General features: G+C 42.4%; 1 protein-coding gene across 3 annotated transcripts in view; it reads right to left on the bottom strand.

Moving 5' to 3' along the window:
- Positions 1-5,496: 5,496 nt before the first annotated feature.
- The window catches only part of nos1apa (nitric oxide synthase 1 (neuronal) adaptor protein a), a 210,436-nt gene continuing 196,126 nt past the window's right edge, over positions 5,497-19,806 (bottom strand). For all 3 annotated transcript variants that reach the window (XM_083767702.1, XM_083767703.1, XM_083767704.1), the window contains 3 exons: positions 17,930-18,129; positions 16,755-16,882; positions 5,497-9,371 (listed from right to left, as the gene is read on the bottom strand). In XM_083767702.1, coding sequence (XP_083623828.1) covers positions 8,729-9,371; positions 16,755-16,882; positions 17,930-18,129 — 971 coding nt within the window. In that variant the 3' untranslated portion in view covers positions 5,497-8,728. The remainder of the gene's footprint in view (positions 9,372-16,754; positions 16,883-17,929; positions 18,130-19,806) is intronic.

Raw genomic sequence — 19,806 nt, 5'->3', positions numbered from 1 at the left:
TGTGCAAAAAGGTGTTATTCTACATCAGTGCACATCTCTCCCAGTTTTATCTATTTATTGAAGAACTAACTAAATTCTGGATGTAGCAATCACATCCCTGGATTAGATTTTCTACATTCACCTCCCTTTGAACTGGCCTAGTCTAACCCACACGAGTCCCCAATACGATCACCTGGATTTGAACCCTGGTCAAGGAGACAAACATATCTACTGCTCACCCAAAAGGAATTTCCCCATGGTTGTCTAATCCATACATGGGCAACTGGCGGCCTGGGGCCCACATGCGGCCCCCACCTTAATGCAGCCCACAGGTTAATATCAGAATAGGCTACTGATATATTGATTTCAGCTGTTACAATTCCAAACATGCAAAACTGACCCGCTGTTGTATGTCCAATGCATGTTTGGATTTAGTTCATAAAGTTAACATAACTATAACTAAATTTCATTTTAAATTAAATAAAAAGGTTATTTTTCAGGATTCAGATAAAAAAAAAGTGGCAAATTATTTTTCTTCAGGATTCAAAATAGGCCTATATAGCAAATATATATATTAAAATATAGCAAAAATAGCCGCGTTTTGAGCTTTTAAATCGTATATATACATAGTGGCCCGCCGTCAAAGTTGCCCACCCCTGGTCTAAACCAAAAACCTGTTAGATTATCAAAAGGCTGGCCGAGGGTTTGACCACCAGCCTCTCTAGGCAAGCAGAAAGCCAATAGGAACTTGAAATGCAGTATGATATGCTTACCTACAGGGAGCAGCATAACCTTGCAAAAAGACGTCTCAAACTCCTGTAGATTCCGTAACATTTATCTTTCTGTTGTCCTTACAATACTGTATTGACCAGTCTGCTGTTAACTTCGCTGACCTCACAGGCACGGCAAATAAATAAATCATTTAACAAGCTGGCCATCGATTTCCGTCACTTTGTGATAGATTGTTAATACGTCACTTTGTGATAGATTGTTAATACTGTGAAGTTTTTAAGTGATGAAACAATTTCGACTAAAGAAAGATGCTGGTGCAGAAAGCACAAATGAGCTGGCCAGATGTATGGAGAACCGAGATGACTGGAGTCTGGAGACGCCGATGGAGTGCTCGTCTGAAGACGACGTAGAGAGAGCTATGAGAGAGAGAGACAACATCTGATGTCTACATAATACATATTATGAGAAAATGGGCACCGACACGCAAACCCCCCTCCCTTATGGATAAACTGAGCATTTAAACACTTGGGCAGTAACATGTATCATGATGGTTTAGGACTTTTGCTGTTATATTTATTGGCATGAATGAATAAGCCTGACAAAACGTGTAAATAGTTAATAACAGTGACACGCTCACACGGATGGGCTCTAGTTCAGGGGCTCAGGAAGCCCCACTAGTGCTGCTGCTACATTCTCACAAATGGAGTAAAGTTGACAGACATCGCCAGGCCCATCCATAAACCTTTTATGCTCTCTCTCACAAGCACGACTAACATGAAAAGAAAAGTTGACATACAGTATTGGCCTTAGGGTGGCGCCAGAGGAAAGGTCAGTGCTGCAGTGGTCAGCGTTCACCTAATGGAATGATGGGCGACTGTGGCTCAGGAGGTAGAGCAGGTCGTCCAATGATCCGTGTGTCGGCGGTTCGGATCCCGGCTACTCCTGTCTACATGTGTCGAAGTGTCCTTGGGCAAGACACTGAACACCATATTGCTCCAGATGTGCTGGTCGGTACCTTGCATGGCTTCCGCCGCAATCGGTGTATGAATGTTATGCGTGTGTGAATGGGTGAATGTAATGCACTATGTAAAGCGCCTTGGATAAAGGCACTATATAAATGCACAATTTACCATTTAATGATGAATGTGCTCAGAACGTTTCACAAGGAAATTTGGCCATTTGATTTTGAGATTTTCTATCTTGTGTCCAATATGAAATGATGGCCCTCCAGGGAGAGCAGCAACCTTCATGGCAATTCAACCAGTATAGTTTGTTGTTGAACTTGTTGAAGACCAAAGTGCTGGACTGACTGCCCCACGTCTGTACATCTCCTTAGAGCGTCGCTGCAAGCAGGGATACAAATCCCTTTTTTTTTTATCCACACTATTATGCTGGTGCTACCGCCAAGGACCAAGAAACACCAACACCTTCACGGCTTGTGAAAGACAGACGCAATCACTGTGTCAGACCTGCTTCCCCAGAGAGAGAGAGACAGAAGGACAGGAGCGAAGAACACAATAAGAGGATAAACTGTCATGGAAGGAAAACCAATGTGAATTTCATATGTTGAACAGCTCTCCCATGTCTTTTTCTCTGAATTCACATTTTATTTATTTATTTGCATTAATCTAATCTAATTTATTAATTGCAATTGTGTGGAATGTACTATAAAGACCTAACCAGAGGCTCGGTGGTTTTGGCTTGCCTTGGATGACATCTCTCTCACTCTTGCCCTCTCTCTCTCTCTGTGTCACACACACCCCCACAAACCTTCCCCACTGTGATCGATAAGCATGATAAGAACTCTATCCAGCCAGCTGGCAATGACTAATGCCTTGGCAGGGAAGCTTCTCCTATGGGGTCAAGGTTTTTTTGGCTGTGAGCTGAGAATCAGCACGCATTCCTGCAGAGAGACAGTGGATTACACCTCTGGACAGAATGCTGGCGGAAAGAAAAGAGAATTGGAGCTATAGAAAGAGGAGGAGAAAAGGGGACAGCATCACAAGATGGAAAAGACACGCAAGCAAGGAGGTGTGAAGAAAAACTATTTTAAAATATGCTTGTGGAACAAACCACGAGGATGTGCTTGGGTCCAATGAGCCTCAGCAACACTATCTTATATACACCCACCAGTGCGTTGTCCGTGGATCGGTCTGTCTCTTTGGCTTCTCACCCTCCATCCATCAATATGCATCTGGATTTTCTATTGGAGTCTACTTCAGTGTGTGAGTGAGGCAAAGTGAGGACACCTGGACCGTATACGTGGCACTGACACAACCTCTTAAGAGTAATGAATGAGTCGTTCAATGCACATTAATTAAATGTAGCATTCATTAATTAGTTCTAGTCATTGATCTGACTCTCCGCTACTCACTTGCCAGTGGTCTTCTCACCACACCCACAAAAAGACAAGTTATGATTCTTTATTAGCTGACCGTGTCCACTTTAATAGCAAAGGAGGTGTCAATGACTAATGGCTACCAGAGGCTGTACAAGTGTGAGCTTCATGTGAATTTTATGCATTCCATTGACTGCAGTGAAGCTCATATTTTCCTACATAATGCCTCATTCGCATATTTAAAAATGTCAAATGTGTAATACAATAAATCATTGTCTTCGTGTAAGTACTCAATTGGGGAAGTTTCATGGTTATAACAAATTAACAATCTAATATAGGTATGGTTTTGCACACTCAATTCATAATTAACGTTCCAATTTTGGAGCTCTGGCTCATGGACTAAGAACCAAAAAGAACTGAACTGGTTCCCATTGGGAACCAACCGGTGGAAAAGGGTCCAGACTCCACAGTGATGTTGATGCAGGCACCGGCCGCATGCTCAGACAGAATGGACCCATTGAGGTAAAGTGCCTCAGCAATGATCTCCAAACTCCTACTTGATGACTGAGATGGCTTTCTAAATCAGTCGAATAACGTATCATTATTCATTTTCATACTGGTTTCCAAAGCATGTGTCAGCAGAGAGCTCATTTGTTGCCACTCTGCTCCTTCCAAGGACAATCTCCAAGTTCACTCTCTGAAGATGCAAATAAAATCAGGAAAATGCATTTGGAAGCCAAAGTGAAATTCCTCTTCCCACAGAGGACCAAACAGTCAAAGAGACAGTTTAGCATACTTTGAAAACAAGTTACCGGTATATAGAAGCTTCAGCCAGAATAGAAACCTAAAAAAAATAAAAAATAAAATAAGTTTAATGTTCCAAGTACTTCAGAAAACTAAAAGCAATCTAGTTGATGTGAGGACATTTTGAAGTCATTTCTAAATATTTTTCTTTGTCTTTCGACAAATCCTGGTTGAAGCCAGCTAGACAGACGGGCAGACAGCCATTATGTCTAATAGACATTTGTTGTATTATGCATGAAGGCCCAGTTTCTTTTGCAAATGGAACGAGAATAAACAAGCATTTGAATTATTAATAAATTGCATGGCGTGCGTTAGTTAATCGTGTGTTTTCGGCATTGAGCTCGGAACTAAATAAATCAACACATGCCGCAGAATCCTCATGTGTGCCAGGATGTTGTTTAAGGCCACAACAGTATCACAAACAAGGCAAACACGTCTAGTACAGACGTACATCCAGGTAAATATAGGATAAGTGGGAATTCTGCGTCACCACAAGTGAATTACGCAACAAAATCGAATTGGGCGTTAGTTCTATATTCATAGGGGATTTCATGCTGAATTCCCATCATGGCAGCAGTCTCGGTCATTATGGCTCCATGAAGAAAACCTTTCTGTCGTGGGGACGTGAAAGGTCTTGATTTACTGAAAGTTTAACTGCATTGAGATAAAACGATGCAAACCCCACGAAAACAGGAAGTGAGGCTGGCAGGCTGAATGGAAGACATGGTTGCCATGGTTATAGGAATGTAATGAGTAATGATTGACAACACTACAGGCATTAAAGGGCAGGATATGCCCAGAATAAACGGACAAAAATAATCTGTTTCAGTGATTCAGGCATGAAAACAGCTCGGTAGTGCTGGTAGTGGCATGGAAACAGCTGGGTAGTGCCTGGTAGTGACATGAAAACAGCTCGGTAGGGCCTGGTAGTGACATGGAAACAGCTCGGTAGTGCTGGTAGTGACATGAAAACAGCTGGGTAGTGCCTGGTAGTGACATGAAAACAGCTGGGTAGTGCTGGTAGTGACATGAAAACAGCTGGGTAGTGCCTGGTAGTGACATGAAAACAGCTGGGTAGTGCCTGGTAGTGACATGAAAACAGCTGGGTAGTGCTGGTAGTGACATGAAAACAGCTGGGTAGTGCTGGTAGTGACATGAAAACAGCTGGGTAGTGCTGGTAGTGACATGAAAACAGCTCGGTAGTGCCTGGTAGTGACATGAAAACAGCTGGGTAGTGCCTGGTAGTGACATGAAAACAGCTGGGTAGTGCCTGGTAGTGACATGAAAACAGCTGGGTAGTGCCTGGTAGTGACATGAAAACAGCTCGGTAGTGCCTGGTAGTGGCATGAAAACAGCTCGGTAGTGCCTGGTAGTGGCATGAAAACAGCTGGGTAGTGCTGGTAGTGACATGAAAACAGCTGGGTAGTGCCTGGTAGTGACATGAAAACAGCTGGGTAGTGCCTGGTAGTGACATGAAAACAGCTGGTAGTGCTGGTAGTGACATGAAAACAGCTGGTAGTGCTGGTAGTGGTATGAAAACAGCTGGTAGTGACATGAAAACAGCTCGGTAGTGCTGGTAGTGGCAGTGTGGCACGCTAATATATCAAACAACCAAGAAATTCACAAAAGTCAATGAATTGTGATTAGGTCTAAAATTTCATTTTCCACAATTTAAAGGTTTACAGTAGTTACAAAACATAATACATCCACATGTGAAAAGAAATATATCAATAAAAAGTGAAAGTGGAATAAACATAATTTCATTACATAGAAGAGATTTCAATTAATATTCGAATAGTAATATAAATCAAAATAATAAAACAAAAACATCTGATGTTTGCTTGAACAAGCCTTTTGTCTATCCACAAACACAAAAGCTTCCTCGTGCAAACATTAGCTTCCTTCATGATGACAATCACTGAAATTCTATAGACCTGTATTAGCTTGCAAGTAAAAATACAAATGAACATTTTATGCTAATACAAAACAGATCATTGTCTTTACTAAATTCTATCATTGTATATCAAAATAAATCAATTTCAATCATTTGTTTGAACAACAATATTTCTTTCATATTCACATAGATATTTGAAAAAGATAAAGATATAAAATATACTGATAAAATGTACATCAAGTCATCAACATTCCTTCATATATCTCATTATGTAAAAATAAAAAACCTGTACTTCAGTGGTCAGCAAAGCATTCATAACCTTGACCAGGGCTGTACAGAAACAAATGCCTAAAAATGCCCTTTGCCCTGCCTCGATTTTGTAGTATTATAAAAGGTGTCAAGGAGAGGTTTTGAGGATGTAAGGCATTTTATATTACTTGAATCCAACATTGACTGTAGCTATATCTAAGCAGCACCTGCAATGGTCTAGTGTTCATATTGAATCGTCCCCTTGATAAATAATTCTGTCAGTGGCACAGTGTGTGTGTGTGTGTGTGTGTGTGTGTGTGTGTGTGTGTGTGTGTGTGTGTGTGTGTGTGTGTGTGTGGCACACACGTTTGCGTGTGGGAAGAGCACTTCTCTATGACTTAAATAGTGAATAATATGCAGCTTCATATCATCGTCTTCATAATCGTTGCATCACAATGTTTATATGTTTTATTTTTTTCTCTCATAAATGAATGCCCTATTTCATACTTACTTTGTCATATGACATATGACAGTGTCATAGAAACGTAGCAAAAATCTACAAGGCAAGCTAATATTGCATCGTGACAGCGACACAAGTTTTCAGGTTATTGTTTGGTTATGTGTCACAGTGATGTTGAAAAAGTGGGGAAAAAAAGCCTGGTTTCAGCTATGCTTATCCAACTAGTACATTCCGATGTTAATGACCTTATCACTCGTATCCTCTCATAACTTCTCCTTTAGGTTAGGTAAAAAAGAAAATGGCACTTTTTATAACTTGATTGTTTGGCTTGTACTTGAGTTGGCATGTGGGAGTCTGCTTTAAAAAAAATTATGTAACCCTGTGACACAAATGTCACCTGCTTATTTTATTTTATTTTTGTAAACTATTTTGATATATTACCCCCTAATCGCGTCTAAACCGTTGACATGCATGATTACACCGAGCATCTACTTGGCTTTTGGAAAGCATCACGTAATTACCAGAGTTACGGGGTGACATTGTTTGATAACAGGTAATATGGATACTGTATATATACACTGTAGGCCAATGAAGGGTGTTATTATCTCAGCTAAATACACATTACACACCAACATAGTGGTTACATTTGGACCCTGGTGAGACTCACCTTCCTTCATTTAAAGCACAGCACAAATGCAAGTGCCATTAATCAAAGCACCTCTGCAAGGCTGCCCCGCAGAATGCTCCAGAGCAACAATTCATAGTGTGTGCGCTACACCATAGGGCATAGGCTACCCCAAACATCTATTGATGCAGTCTTCTCTCTTACCCACTTATTCATCGTTCTTTCCTTAAAAGGAGCAGATCTGCAAGCTCACAACGCACCACAATGCGGCACGTTATGAGCTTGTAGATCTGTTATTATTTGGAAAGATTGAAAATATTTGCCTATAATGGCATGCCCAACATATGGATGCCAGGTTGGAAGTAATTACATGCAGGTTCTTTTTAATAACCTGCCCCTACTGTATGGAATGGCTTGACTTTGGTACTTCTTTTTCCATTATGTACATTGCATATTAAACTTGCCACACACACAAAAAGAAAGAAAAGAAAATGCATTAAAAGTTTAAAATCTATGGATTCTATTGCTTTTGTGATATATATTTGGAAACATCTTCAGAAGACTAGTCTCCATTTCTCCTAAAAATGGTTACAGTCACTTTGGCATGTCACTTTAGTATATTATGTCCGGTAAACGCTTTCTGTCTCTAATCGCACTCTCAAAAAACAACTTGTCCCTCGTCGTCACATACCATCTCATCCTCACCCGCTGTGCCATCTTTCAGGGTCGAGTTCAAATCTTTGTTTTCCAGTCAAGGATATCCTTTCTTGGCCTGGCTCAAGTCCCCATTAATCACTCATGTCACTGCTGTGTGTACCTCTCATAGTGTCACTTACTTAGCCTGACAATCGGAGATCTCTGCCTATACGGGGACATTTCCTTCTTCCACATTAATTCACATCGTGCCACTTCCACCTTATGCCAAAAGCCTTATTGTGTTCAGGATTTAAATACTATTCTGTTTGAATCGATCAATATCTGGTGACTGGTCAGAGCTGAGTGTGTGACAGATATGCAGAATAATGTCTTGCCCATTTCACAAATAAAATGACTAGATTGATAAAACATCATGGAGCACTTCAATTACGCGTCCATCAAAATCATCATGAAGGCATTCTGTACTGTAATATCCATAATACGTGTTATCAAACTAAATCAACTAGCTTCATAAAATGACATGATATGTTAATGACAAAGTGTTAAATTAAAATCCATTATATCTGTATCATAAAGGTATTACCAAGATTCCCACTCAGACATGATGTTTCCCCACATAGTGTTTTTCATCACCATGTACTTATGATACCATTTGTTTGGACAAGAGACGTGTCTTGGATGCTTGTCAGAAATGCTTTTACAATTAACCTTTCATATTGAAATCGTCCAAGCAACTTGATCCACTCCATTTAACCAGACTAACAATCAACAGGCAGTGACATAACCTTTCTGCAGGGCGGGCTGAGGTCAACAGAACTCAATCACTGCTTAGCTCCGGCAAAGGTCCAATTAAACAGTTTTAAATAATCTATTAATGGTGCATATCTGAATTACCTTTAAAGACTCTTCAACAGCCTTGTTAGTGGAAATAAAAAAAAACTGTGCTAAATCAGATACATCTCGTTCCCAATGAAGGCTGTCGACCACTACTTACTCAAAGGACAACAAGTCTGGGTGGGGTTCTACCTCCTCGGCGTTCAGCCCCAAGCCCCACCTGCAGGGGGCGCCGTTCTCCAGCAGCCCCTCCTCACTGAGGCTGATGCGGTGGGGGCCTTTCCCGGAGCGAGGGGTGGAAGCCAGCCGGGCCTCGCAGGGCTTATTGGCTCTGGGCTCCGGCAGAGGGTCTTTGTGTATGAGGTCTGGCACAGACAGCTGCAGGGTCTGACGGCTCTCCACGTCTCCCTCGCTCATCCTCTCCTCCACGTCCTCCTCCTCCTCCTCCTCCTCGCCTCCCGAGCCCGACGCCCGCCCGGCGTCCACCTTCCCGTTGCTCTCGGCCTGCTGCCGCGCCTCGTCCGGCGGGGAGACCAGCTCCTCCATGCCTCCGTTCTCCTCCCCTTCCTCCCCCGCGCGCCGCGGCCCACCGGGCAGGGGGCCGTTGTCCTCCTCCCCCCTGGCGATGAGCGGCGTCTTGTCGGGGGAGGAGACAAAGGAGGAGGGCGTGTCGGGGGAGGCGACCACGGGGTCCGAGGATATCATCATGTCCTGGGTGGTCTTCAGAGCACGCGGGAGACGCTTCTTCACCGTCGGGGGAGGGGGGTCCAAACGAGGGAAGGAGTCCAGGGAGTTGTGGCTGAATATTAGGAGAGCAGTGGGGGGGGGGGGGGTAGAGTAAGTAACGTTTATTTATAGTCACAGTCACAAAGTGCTTAACCACAATAAAAGTAGAACATGTCAATAATAAAACTAAATCAAATCAGCAGTTAACCAGGCCGGGGGAAATTGAACTAAGGAATACAAATAGGGCTAAAAAAGATATATGAACGTGATTAATCGGGCTCATCCCCTGACTGACCGTAAATGACCTTTGCGATAACAGAGTTGTTCTGATTACTTTGGCGTGAGGTTTCTCCAGAGGCAACAGACAGTCAACAACACACAAACACAAACCCATTTCAGCTCGGTATACGCATTATATCCGGGCTTCATAAGACTTTAAATTATAGTGCAAGTAAATACCGGTAGTTCATTTGTATTATAATGAATTGTATTTTTATAGCGCTTTTTCAAGTGCCCAAAGCGCTTTACAATGGTTCATTCACTCATACATTGGGAGGTGAAGCGGCAAACAGTCAACGCCAGCGTCCTCACTTCCCACATTCACACACCAATGGTGGCGAGCTCACACCGACCAACTCATTGGAGGCAATGTAGGGTTCAGTGTCTTGCCCAAGGACACTTTGACATGTGGACAGGAGGAGCCGGGTTTCGAACCGCCAACCCAGGGATCATTGGACGACCTGCTCTACCTCCTGAGCCACAGCCGCCCTTAGCCCTTATTAGCTAGCTGGATGGGCGTCGAGTCATTTACAGATTACCACACAAGAAAAAAAGCATCACCATTCTAAACTATGTGCTATTACAAGCTCTCCACTGAGCTATCAGCTAATCCACAAATACTGTTTGACCCTGCACTGCTGTAGATAAATATTTGCTTCTGCTGAGTGAACATCTTGGCAGCATTAAAACAGAGCTGACAAAACATTATGATGTTTTAGTTTGGGAATTGGGATTACCTGCAAAGTATAGCCAATGCATGCCAATGTAAGCTAGCATAACATTTTAGCATCAGCTGGCAGCCTACCTGCACTACCATTAAAGCCAATTGCCAACTAACATGGCCACTAGTAATTCTTTTGGGGTGCGCACGCTTTTCCGACACACCAAAGATCCGAAGTGCGGGGACATGCGATGCGGAAATGCGAACTAAAGCCTGTACCCATTATTTTGATCTAATTCCCAAAGAAATATGTGTTATTCTCAATAATTAGTTTTATCTTTGGCAAGCAGCCATGATGTAGAGGAGATGGAAATGACAGCATGAAGATTGCATGTCACGTTTGATTTGCCAAAACAGATGTGAATTATCCTTCCATAAGCACGTCTAAAACCAACTATCAATAATCCGGTAGTTAATGGTGTTTGTTTTAGTTTTTTTCTCTTATTGTGTTTAACCAATTAAACCCTATATTCTCCATTGAAACATTCTCCGAGGGTCCCCTCCTTTTCTCCCTCTATAGCTACACCAAATTTATTTAGCAGAACATGTACAATACTGTACAAGCTCACAATGCATAGCAACGCATTGTGAGCTTGTAGATCTGCTCTCAAAGGGCACCTACGGACAGCTGCAATTCAAAACTGCCCCCCCCCCCCCACCACCCACCCCTTTCCCCCCTCACTGTATGTTTCTTTTCCCTTTTTACCTCCTTTATGATGAATCCCTGTTCTGTTCTTTGACTATATAGAAGTGTCTATTTGTACGTCTCTAAATGTTTTGATGAATTGAACAAGGTGGACCCTCTTGTAAACAAGTGTAATGCTTAATTGGGTCGTCCACTCACAGTTAACAGTCTTTGTATTGAGTTGTGTTGAAATGTACTGTAATTATGCAAACTGTACATATTTCAATCAATCAATCATGTAAGCACATATTGTAATGAGCACTGTATCAGAGCCATTACACTTTGTGCTGCTGTAGCTCTCACAATGTATTTTATTATAGTCACACAGTGCACATTAGCATATTGAGCTTTGGTAAATTGCACACACACACACACACACACACACACACACACACACACACACACACACACACACACACACACACACACACACACACACACACACACACACACACACACACACACACACACACACACACACACACACACACACACACACACACACACACACACACTAAAGTACACGTCATGAGCCACCATCTAATTACACGTGCACATGCTCAAATTCACAAGTGTATACACACATGTGCTGCAATTATGTCACACCCACACAATCCTTCCCTAATGATAATGACACATTACAAACATAGAACAACAACACCGTTACAGGTGAAGGCGCGCTCTACTCAGGGAGTCAAGTTGAGTCTCTGTAGCTGATGGGTGCAGATTCTTGAAGATCAAATGGAAAAAGGGGAATATCCGCACTCTCTTAATGAAGTTTGAGTTTCTTTATTTCATTCACATCACAAGCAGCAGCATGAGCATGAGAGAAGACATATATATAGGCTAGCTAAGCGATGGATTTACAAAAAGCAATTCAATAAAAGCTCTTCATTCATTCCTCTAGGAAATTATTTAAGAAGTGGATCGTTTCTCTAGACTGCTGCTCATGCTGCTTGTGATGTGAATGAAATACATTAAATGCAGCCTTATTTTTGTCTTCAGCTAGAGTTCTGCTTCTCTGAAGCTCTCTATGTAAAAGGCAAAGAAACAATGGTGTGTGTGTGTGTGTGTGTGTGTGTGTGTGTGTGTGTGTGTGTGCGCGCGCGTGTGTGTGTGTGTGTGTGTGGAGAAGAGAAACAGTGTGTATGTATAGTATTAGTAAGTAATGAACGAAGAGGTTTAAGTAAAAGCCAATTCCATTTGAACAGGGTTAAAAAAAGTGAATTAACATTTAATTTGATTTCAGATTCATTTGATTACAAGACGGCCCTTTATCTGTGATCGTTACTTGAGAAAAAAACAAATAACATGTTTAGGGGACACATTGCCTTTAATTATTTAAATCAAATCAAACTTTATTTTACAGTAGGAACAGGCTAGGACCTAGAATGAAATCACCCGACTGGACCGCAAGGCTTCTCTAGGACGAGTAGAATCTAAACCAGGCTAGGGCAGTGCCCGTAATGCCAACTTGATGCTTCGAGGCGTGAGAGCAGGAGCCTGTGATCTACGGTGTCCAGTGGCGTAAATATCGACGGTGCAACCGGTGCAGGGGCCCCGAGGGCACCAAAACGAACGAAGGCGATCCAATTCTCTCTGCCGAAACCCTCTGTGCGAGCAGCCCCTCCTCCCCGCCTGGGTCTGGCAGTGAGTTTAAGTGTTATTTAAATCAAACGGCAAAAGTAGCCGATCCGCGATACATGTAGGCTATTTGCACGCCGATGGGCCCCTGGGGGTCCCCGCCGCGGACCCCACTTTGAGAACCAATATTCTTAAGTGTTTAAGGTTCAAGGTTTCTTTATTTTGTCTCCCAAGGGAGAAATTTGTCTTGGACCCCAAGATAGTGTACGTCTCTAAACAGAAGTACAGGAAGTCCGGTAGGCTGGAAAACATGGAGGCCTATACTTCCGGGTAAACACGTTTGCAGTAGTTCTTTCATACTCACAGCTGTAACATGCATGCTTAATCTCCTTATGAGATGGAGATAAAACTGGGAATGAGGTTAGAGTGATATTACTAGCAACACTCCAATAACGCTGTCAATGGTTTATTGCAGCAATAACATTTGGGCTCAAACTGCCTTTTTTATAGCATATTGAGTCTTGACACATCGAGATGTGACTCTCATTGATGCAATAAACCAGTCATATGTAATTTTCTGATTAGTTTTTTGGATGGGTTTCTTTCTATTTTTCTTTTACCATTTTAAATTGGCACTCCACCTTGAAAAGCATTTAGTCGAGTCGCACTCTACTAAAGTGCGACTTTATAATACAATTATATTTCCTCAATATGTTTCTCACCGAAAATAACATATTGCACCACATTTTATTTTCAGTGGGTGCATGGCAACGTTTAAATCAGACTTTACATTTCCAAAAAAACATCTCGTGATTTATGGAATATTTAGTTGATTAACACAAAAAATGCTGGAAACGTATCCATACGCTTTATTAATATCGAACGCCGTACGCGCGAAGCGTATGTATACGTTTTATACGTTTTTTTATTGCTTACTGTACATCAACGTCCTATGCTCCAGGACACCGAGGAAAATAACAGCGATCGTCTCCAGGAAGCTCCAATATGTGATCCGGGAGTAAAAAGCCCCTCCCTCCTGAAAAGAGGTCTGTCTGTGGCGAAGACGCTCCCTCCTCCAATGCCTCCATTACACGTATGGGTCTGCACGGCAACGGCATAGACCAACGCAGATGTCAGGGCATCTAAAATGGAGTTACCCATACTCTAGTAGTAGTCTAGTGTCTGTGAATACACTCGATTCCCCCTCCCCTCCTGTTTCTACATGGTTTCTCCCGAGGAATCTTTGTGGGGGGAGTCTGAGTCTCTTCTGCCCGGATCGCATTGCAGTTTGAGTTCCCTGGCCCCAGGCCACACTGCGCCTTGTAATCGCCTTGCACCGCTCTCTCATTCTCGGAAAAAGATATAACGCAGTCGTGTCGATTTGCCCTCTGCCAGTATATAAACCAAGAATAATCTTCAACGATCGCCATTTCATAACGTTTTCAACACGCACACGGCACACGCCATGATCAACTAACTGCCTGGCTACGTCTTCAGTCTTCACCAGCCATCGCTATCCGTTGTGTGGATCGCCATCGCGTCTTCACTTTGTTTGTTTGGGCAAGAAGCACGATCAGCGATGGAAAAGAGCTTTATATCCACGGCAGATAAGTAATGACGTATTATCGAAGGACCGCCATGATCAACTTACTGCCTACGTCTTCGTCAGCCAATGCAGCCATCATCGCTATCCGTTGTGTGATTGTGGATGTAGGCTATATCCACGGTATCGAGAGAGACGCCCGGCTGTGATATAGGTCTTATCACTGCAATTATAATGAATAAAAAGGCTACAATCACACAACGGATAGCGATGGCTGCATTGGCTGGTGACAACGTAGCCTCGGTCCCAGGCAGTTAGTTGATCATGGCGGTCCCTCGATAATACGTCATTACTTATCTGCCGTGGATAAAACTCTTTTCCATCGCTGATCTCTGCTTCTTTGCCCAAACAAAGTGAAGATAGCGTTGTCCAACAAAGCAGCCAGTTATTTGATCATCTCTCTCTCCTGTGCTTCTTTCCTCAAACATGTCCAGACATGTCAACCTCAACCACTAAACTCACCGATCCAGTAACGCATCTCACCGTTATACTATCGTTCTGAAGGCAGATATAAAAATAAACATAAATAAATTATTGTCATATACATACTACACACTGAATGAAAGCCCTAATTGTCTACTTTTAGGAGGAAAACAAATACATAATATTGATCCCATGTACAGTTTGTCAGTAGGATATTGAATGCAGTTGTTCAGGTCCAACTATTATTCACAAAATAAGGCCTATAGCGACATGTACATATTATATACCGTATGAAACAGAAGACCCTCTGCTTTCATAAGAAATAAACTAATACTGTAATAATAATAAAAATCACACCCCTGTGAAGTGAGCATTTCCTCATGAAGTTATCATAGCGAGTTATAAAGGTTTAAAGTCACAGAGATTGACAGGCAGATATAAACATAAATAAATTATTATCATATACATACTACACACTGAATGAAAGCCCTGAATGTCTACTTTTAGGAGGAAAACAAATATACAAATATATACAAATATAGTTTGTCAGTAATTGGCTATTGAATGCAGCTTGCGCCCACCAGAGAGGATTTCAGAAAATGCATGGACCAGAAGAACTATTATTCACAAAATAAGGCCTATAGCGAAATGTACATACTATATACCGTATGAAACAGAAGACTCTCTGCTTTCATAAGAAAAATACTTCTACTGTAATAATAATGAAAATCACACCCCTGTGAAGTGAGCAGTGCAATGTTGCATTGCACTGCGCACTTCACAGGGGTGTGATTTTCATTATTATTACAGTAGAAGTATTTTTCTTATGAAAGCAGAGAGTCTTCTGTTTCATACGGTATATAGTATGTACATTTCGCTATAGGCCTTATTTTGTGAATAATAGTTCTTCTGGTCCATGCATTTTCTGAAATCCTCTCTGGTGGGCGCAAGCTGCATTCAATAGCCAATTACTGACAAACTATACATGGGACCATGTGTATTTGTTTTCCTCCTAAAAGTAGACATTCAGGGCTTTCATTCAGTGTGTAGTATGTATATGATATTATTTGTGTTCATTTTTATATCTGTCTGTCAATGTCTGTCAACTTCAACCTTCCATATCTCTGCTGTTTTTTCAAAAGAGCAGCGTGCTGCGAAAAGCAGGTGTTAGAAAAAGGTCAATATCTCCAGAATGGAAGATGGTAGAATCATAATTTTTTTTTTAAATTGAAGTGGACTAGTTTGGCTTCCTTTTGATTTATGCGGTGTGATTCTCGCTATAAGAGGCCCCTCGCTGTGGGCCCCGAAAAAGTTCAGAAGTCCCAATGTTAATCGCTCAGCACCACCAAGCCTGAGCAAATAGAAAACTCTAGCAATCAATGTGTTAAGCTCTCTCCATTTTGGTATTTTTTCTTGCAATGCCCTGCTATGCATTCATCAAGTTACACACATTCACAATTGATGATTACAACCACAGTCAGCAACTCATGGTCACTGATCAGCTCTCCTGTCACATTTGATTAACTTCCGTGCTCAAGGGCACCTTAACAGTAGCGGCTAACACACGTGAAGAATACAGTATTGCTAATTCGTTTTCATGGCCCAGATTTGCCCAGCAATGGACACTCATATAATGGGGACATTCCGGGTAAAAGCTTGTCCATCCGTCAGTCATCATTATTTTGACATCTACTGTATGGCTATACCTGTTAATAGTCCTAGGTTCTATGCTCTTTAACCTCATTCTCGTCCACGGCCTTATCTCATCTCATGACCAGTGTTGGGTAACGTCACTTTTAACAGTAACTCGTTACGTTACAGAATTAGTGTAATCAAAAAGTATTCCATTACGTTAGAATATTACCTTCTGAGAAAAGTAACTAGTTAAGATTGTTTTTGCGTTACCGACAATTAAAACCCAGCTCTGAGGAAGTTTGGTAAACATAAAATGAAGAGTGCAGTGATAATCAATATTATTCATGTTAATATTGCCGCAGCTCCATATCTGCATGATCGTATATTATACCTTGTGAAGTCAATCACCGCTTTGGGAGAGTGCGTGCGTGCATGCGTGTGTGTGTGTGTGTGTGTGTGTGTGTGTGTGTGTGTGTGTGTGTGTGCGCGCGTGCGTGCATGCGTGCGTGCATGCATGCGTGCGTACCTGTTGACAGCAGCCTGGTTGACGTGGTGGTCCATGTGGGTCCACACTGCTCCAACGTTCTTGTTCACCTCAGTAACACCGATGTCTTCATGATGACTGGGCTCCTTCCTCCTCAACAGGTCGTTGACCTGGGAGAACACAGACAGCAGAGAGGTGGTCAGCCTTAGCTCAGAGGACACGGTGAAAGGCTGGGAGAACACAGACAGCAGAGAGGTGGTCAGCGTCAGCTCAGAGGACACGGTGAAAGGCTGGGAGAACACAGACAGCAGAGAGGTGGTCAGCCTTAGCTCAGAGGACACGGTGAAAGGTGCCAAGAGTACTTTCATTTCTCAGTTATTACATACTGTAGAGAATACAACTTTCTGATTAGCTTTTCCTAAATTAAAATTCATAATGAGCTACTTAGGCTAATGGATTTCAATATTTTTGAGGACACACACACACACACACACACACACACACACAAATGTATTTGTGTGTGTGTGTGTGTGTGTGTGTGTGTGTGTGTGTGTGTGTGTGTGTGTGTGTGTGTGTGTGTGTGCGTGCGTGCGTGCGTGTTGTCAGCTACCCATTTCTAGGTCATTACTACATCTTATTCCTTTTGCTGCAGTAGTTAAGTTAAAGCTTATTCCAAACTTGATCAAAAATAATGCCAAACGCAAAAGATTAAATCCAAATACTGCACTGCCTGAATAACTGATACTTTGTTTGTTTGTTTGGTAAGTGGCCATATGTTATAATCAGCAGTGCAAATTATGTGGAAAAGAATGCACTGTGTGGAAGCAACTTCCCCTGTGCCTCACATTGCAGGGTTATTTTATTACTAGCCTCCACATCATGCAGTATGTTCCAATAACCACACAGTTTTGATTATACAGTACATTATTATACAAACATTTCCTAGTGGAAGTGAACAATGGTCCTCCGGTTGTGAGTGGGAGGGGAGTAAGTCCAGAGTGATATTGTATTGTACAGTAGGTTACTGTACTCTGTACAGCAAAGACAAACAAAATTTGTATGTTCAAACTGTTTTAACTTTCTACCAATAAACATTCTCCTTCCAGTATGTAGGTTCGTGGGCATATGTCAGAATGTATAATTAATATGAAACAAGCTAGCACAATACAATGTATAGAGTTGTATGATCTGTTGCTGCTTGCGTGCGTGGGGCTAACCTTCGCCCCGACAGCCTTGCCCAGGTTTAGAGCGTTCTTCAGCCTCTGCTGGCCTCCAGAGGACAAGGAGTCGACGGAGTTGTTGTTGCCCATGCTGGGGTGAGTGGATCCTGGGGAGCGGCGGGACAGCGGCTGGCCTACCCTGGAGGTCTGAGGACTCTGCTGTTGAGCGATGGAGTTCTCGAACATACTCTGATCAACTGGGATGTGAGAGAGAGAGAGAGGGGGGGGGGGGGGGGGGGGCAAGGATGGACAATGAGGGACAGTGGGTGGACAAGGAAGGGATGAAAGGGACAGGGAGGTAAAGACAGGATTAGTGAACACATTCAGCCCAAATGCAGACATCTCTGATTTCGCGCCCCACACACACACACACACACACATTGAAGCACGGCTTAAGATAAACATTAAGATACATACCAAAGAAAACACACTACAAAACACAACGTTTAAACGGTACATGAAGAACCAAATAATGCCCGACAGAGAACCATGCTTTCATCTGGCGGTGTCTCATGTCTACAGCTCTGTACAACACTTTGCTGTCACATCTCCAGAGAGCGGCTAATTGAGATTTCATGACAGGATGCACCGACGTTAACAATATGGAATCCAAATGGCGTATGCCACAACCAATGTGTCGAGTACTATAATTATGCATCACAGCGTACTAAATAAGTCATGACAGTATAGTGCAGTACAGTAGCAACGCACGCATGCACATAAGAAAGCAGCCAATAACAAATGAAAGCTGAACTGGACAAAAATAAATGCAGTGTGTTATTAAAAGGAGCAGAACGGAAAAGAGGAAGTCGGCGTGATTGTCAATCCACGTGAGAAGACGAAGCGTCTTACCTCTTGAAGAGACATTTCTCGGAAGGCATTTGAGTAAGACATAAAAGCGCCTCGAAGTTTTATAACAGTTTATTGCTGGACTTTATTTCATCATTAGACACAGGGCAGTCAGTCACAAGACGTGCATTTCAATTGAATGGTAATACTGTACAGTGATTCTCAACCTTTCCTGGGCCCACTTACAGTAAGTGTTTGCAGGCTCTGCCTGTGTTTGCAGGCAGTATTAATTCAGTATCAAAATTAGAGCCTGATGGATATATCGTTTGGCTGATACATCGCCCATTACTTTTTAGATTATGGCCATGTCAATTTTCTAAAATAACAGGTCTACAAGCTCACAAAGCACACGGCCATGCATTGTGAGCTTGTACACCGGCTGTGTTTTTATATTCTTTTTGAATCGGGCTTAGTGGTTAAATAAAATATTTTTAGTTTAATCAAATGTACGTTTTGCCGTTTTTTTCCTTCATTGATAATCAGTAGTCTAGGACAGTGGTTCCCAAAGTGGGGTCCGGGGACCCCCAGGGGTCCTTGAGGGAGTTCCAGGGGGTCAACAGCTAAATGATAGTTTGGAACCAAATGGAGCCCTTATGGGTCTGTAACTCTGAGTGTACAAATGGAACCAAATGGACCCGTACATTCTCAGAGTTAAACTAACAGTGATTTTACAATATAAATTGCGGGTCCCAGAGATAGAAATGCCATTAAACTGGGGGTCCTTGAAATTAAACGGGTTGAGAATCACTGCTAGAGCCATAAATATGTTCTCTTATGGGGCATATCTTTTCAAATGGGGGTCCGCGGACTGATTAGTGTCAATTTGGGGGTCACTTGACATGCAAAAGTTTGGGAACCACTGGTCTAGGACAATCCAAAAGCATCTCCAAAACTCTGGCATTACTCCGGTTGGGGCTCTAATTAAAATGCCAGGCACATCGCAGAGCGGAACAAACTCATCCACTGATGAGTTGTTTCCACACCATCGGACAACTGCAGTGGAAGTGTAATAGCTTCTATGAGGA

This window comes from Protomyctophum parallelum, assembly GCF_964188405.1.
Source record: "Protomyctophum parallelum genome assembly, chromosome: 6".
NCBI classification, from domain to species: domain Eukaryota; kingdom Metazoa; phylum Chordata; class Actinopteri; order Myctophiformes; family Myctophidae; genus Protomyctophum; species Protomyctophum parallelum.
This window is presented reverse-complemented; position numbering and strand designations above follow the sequence as displayed.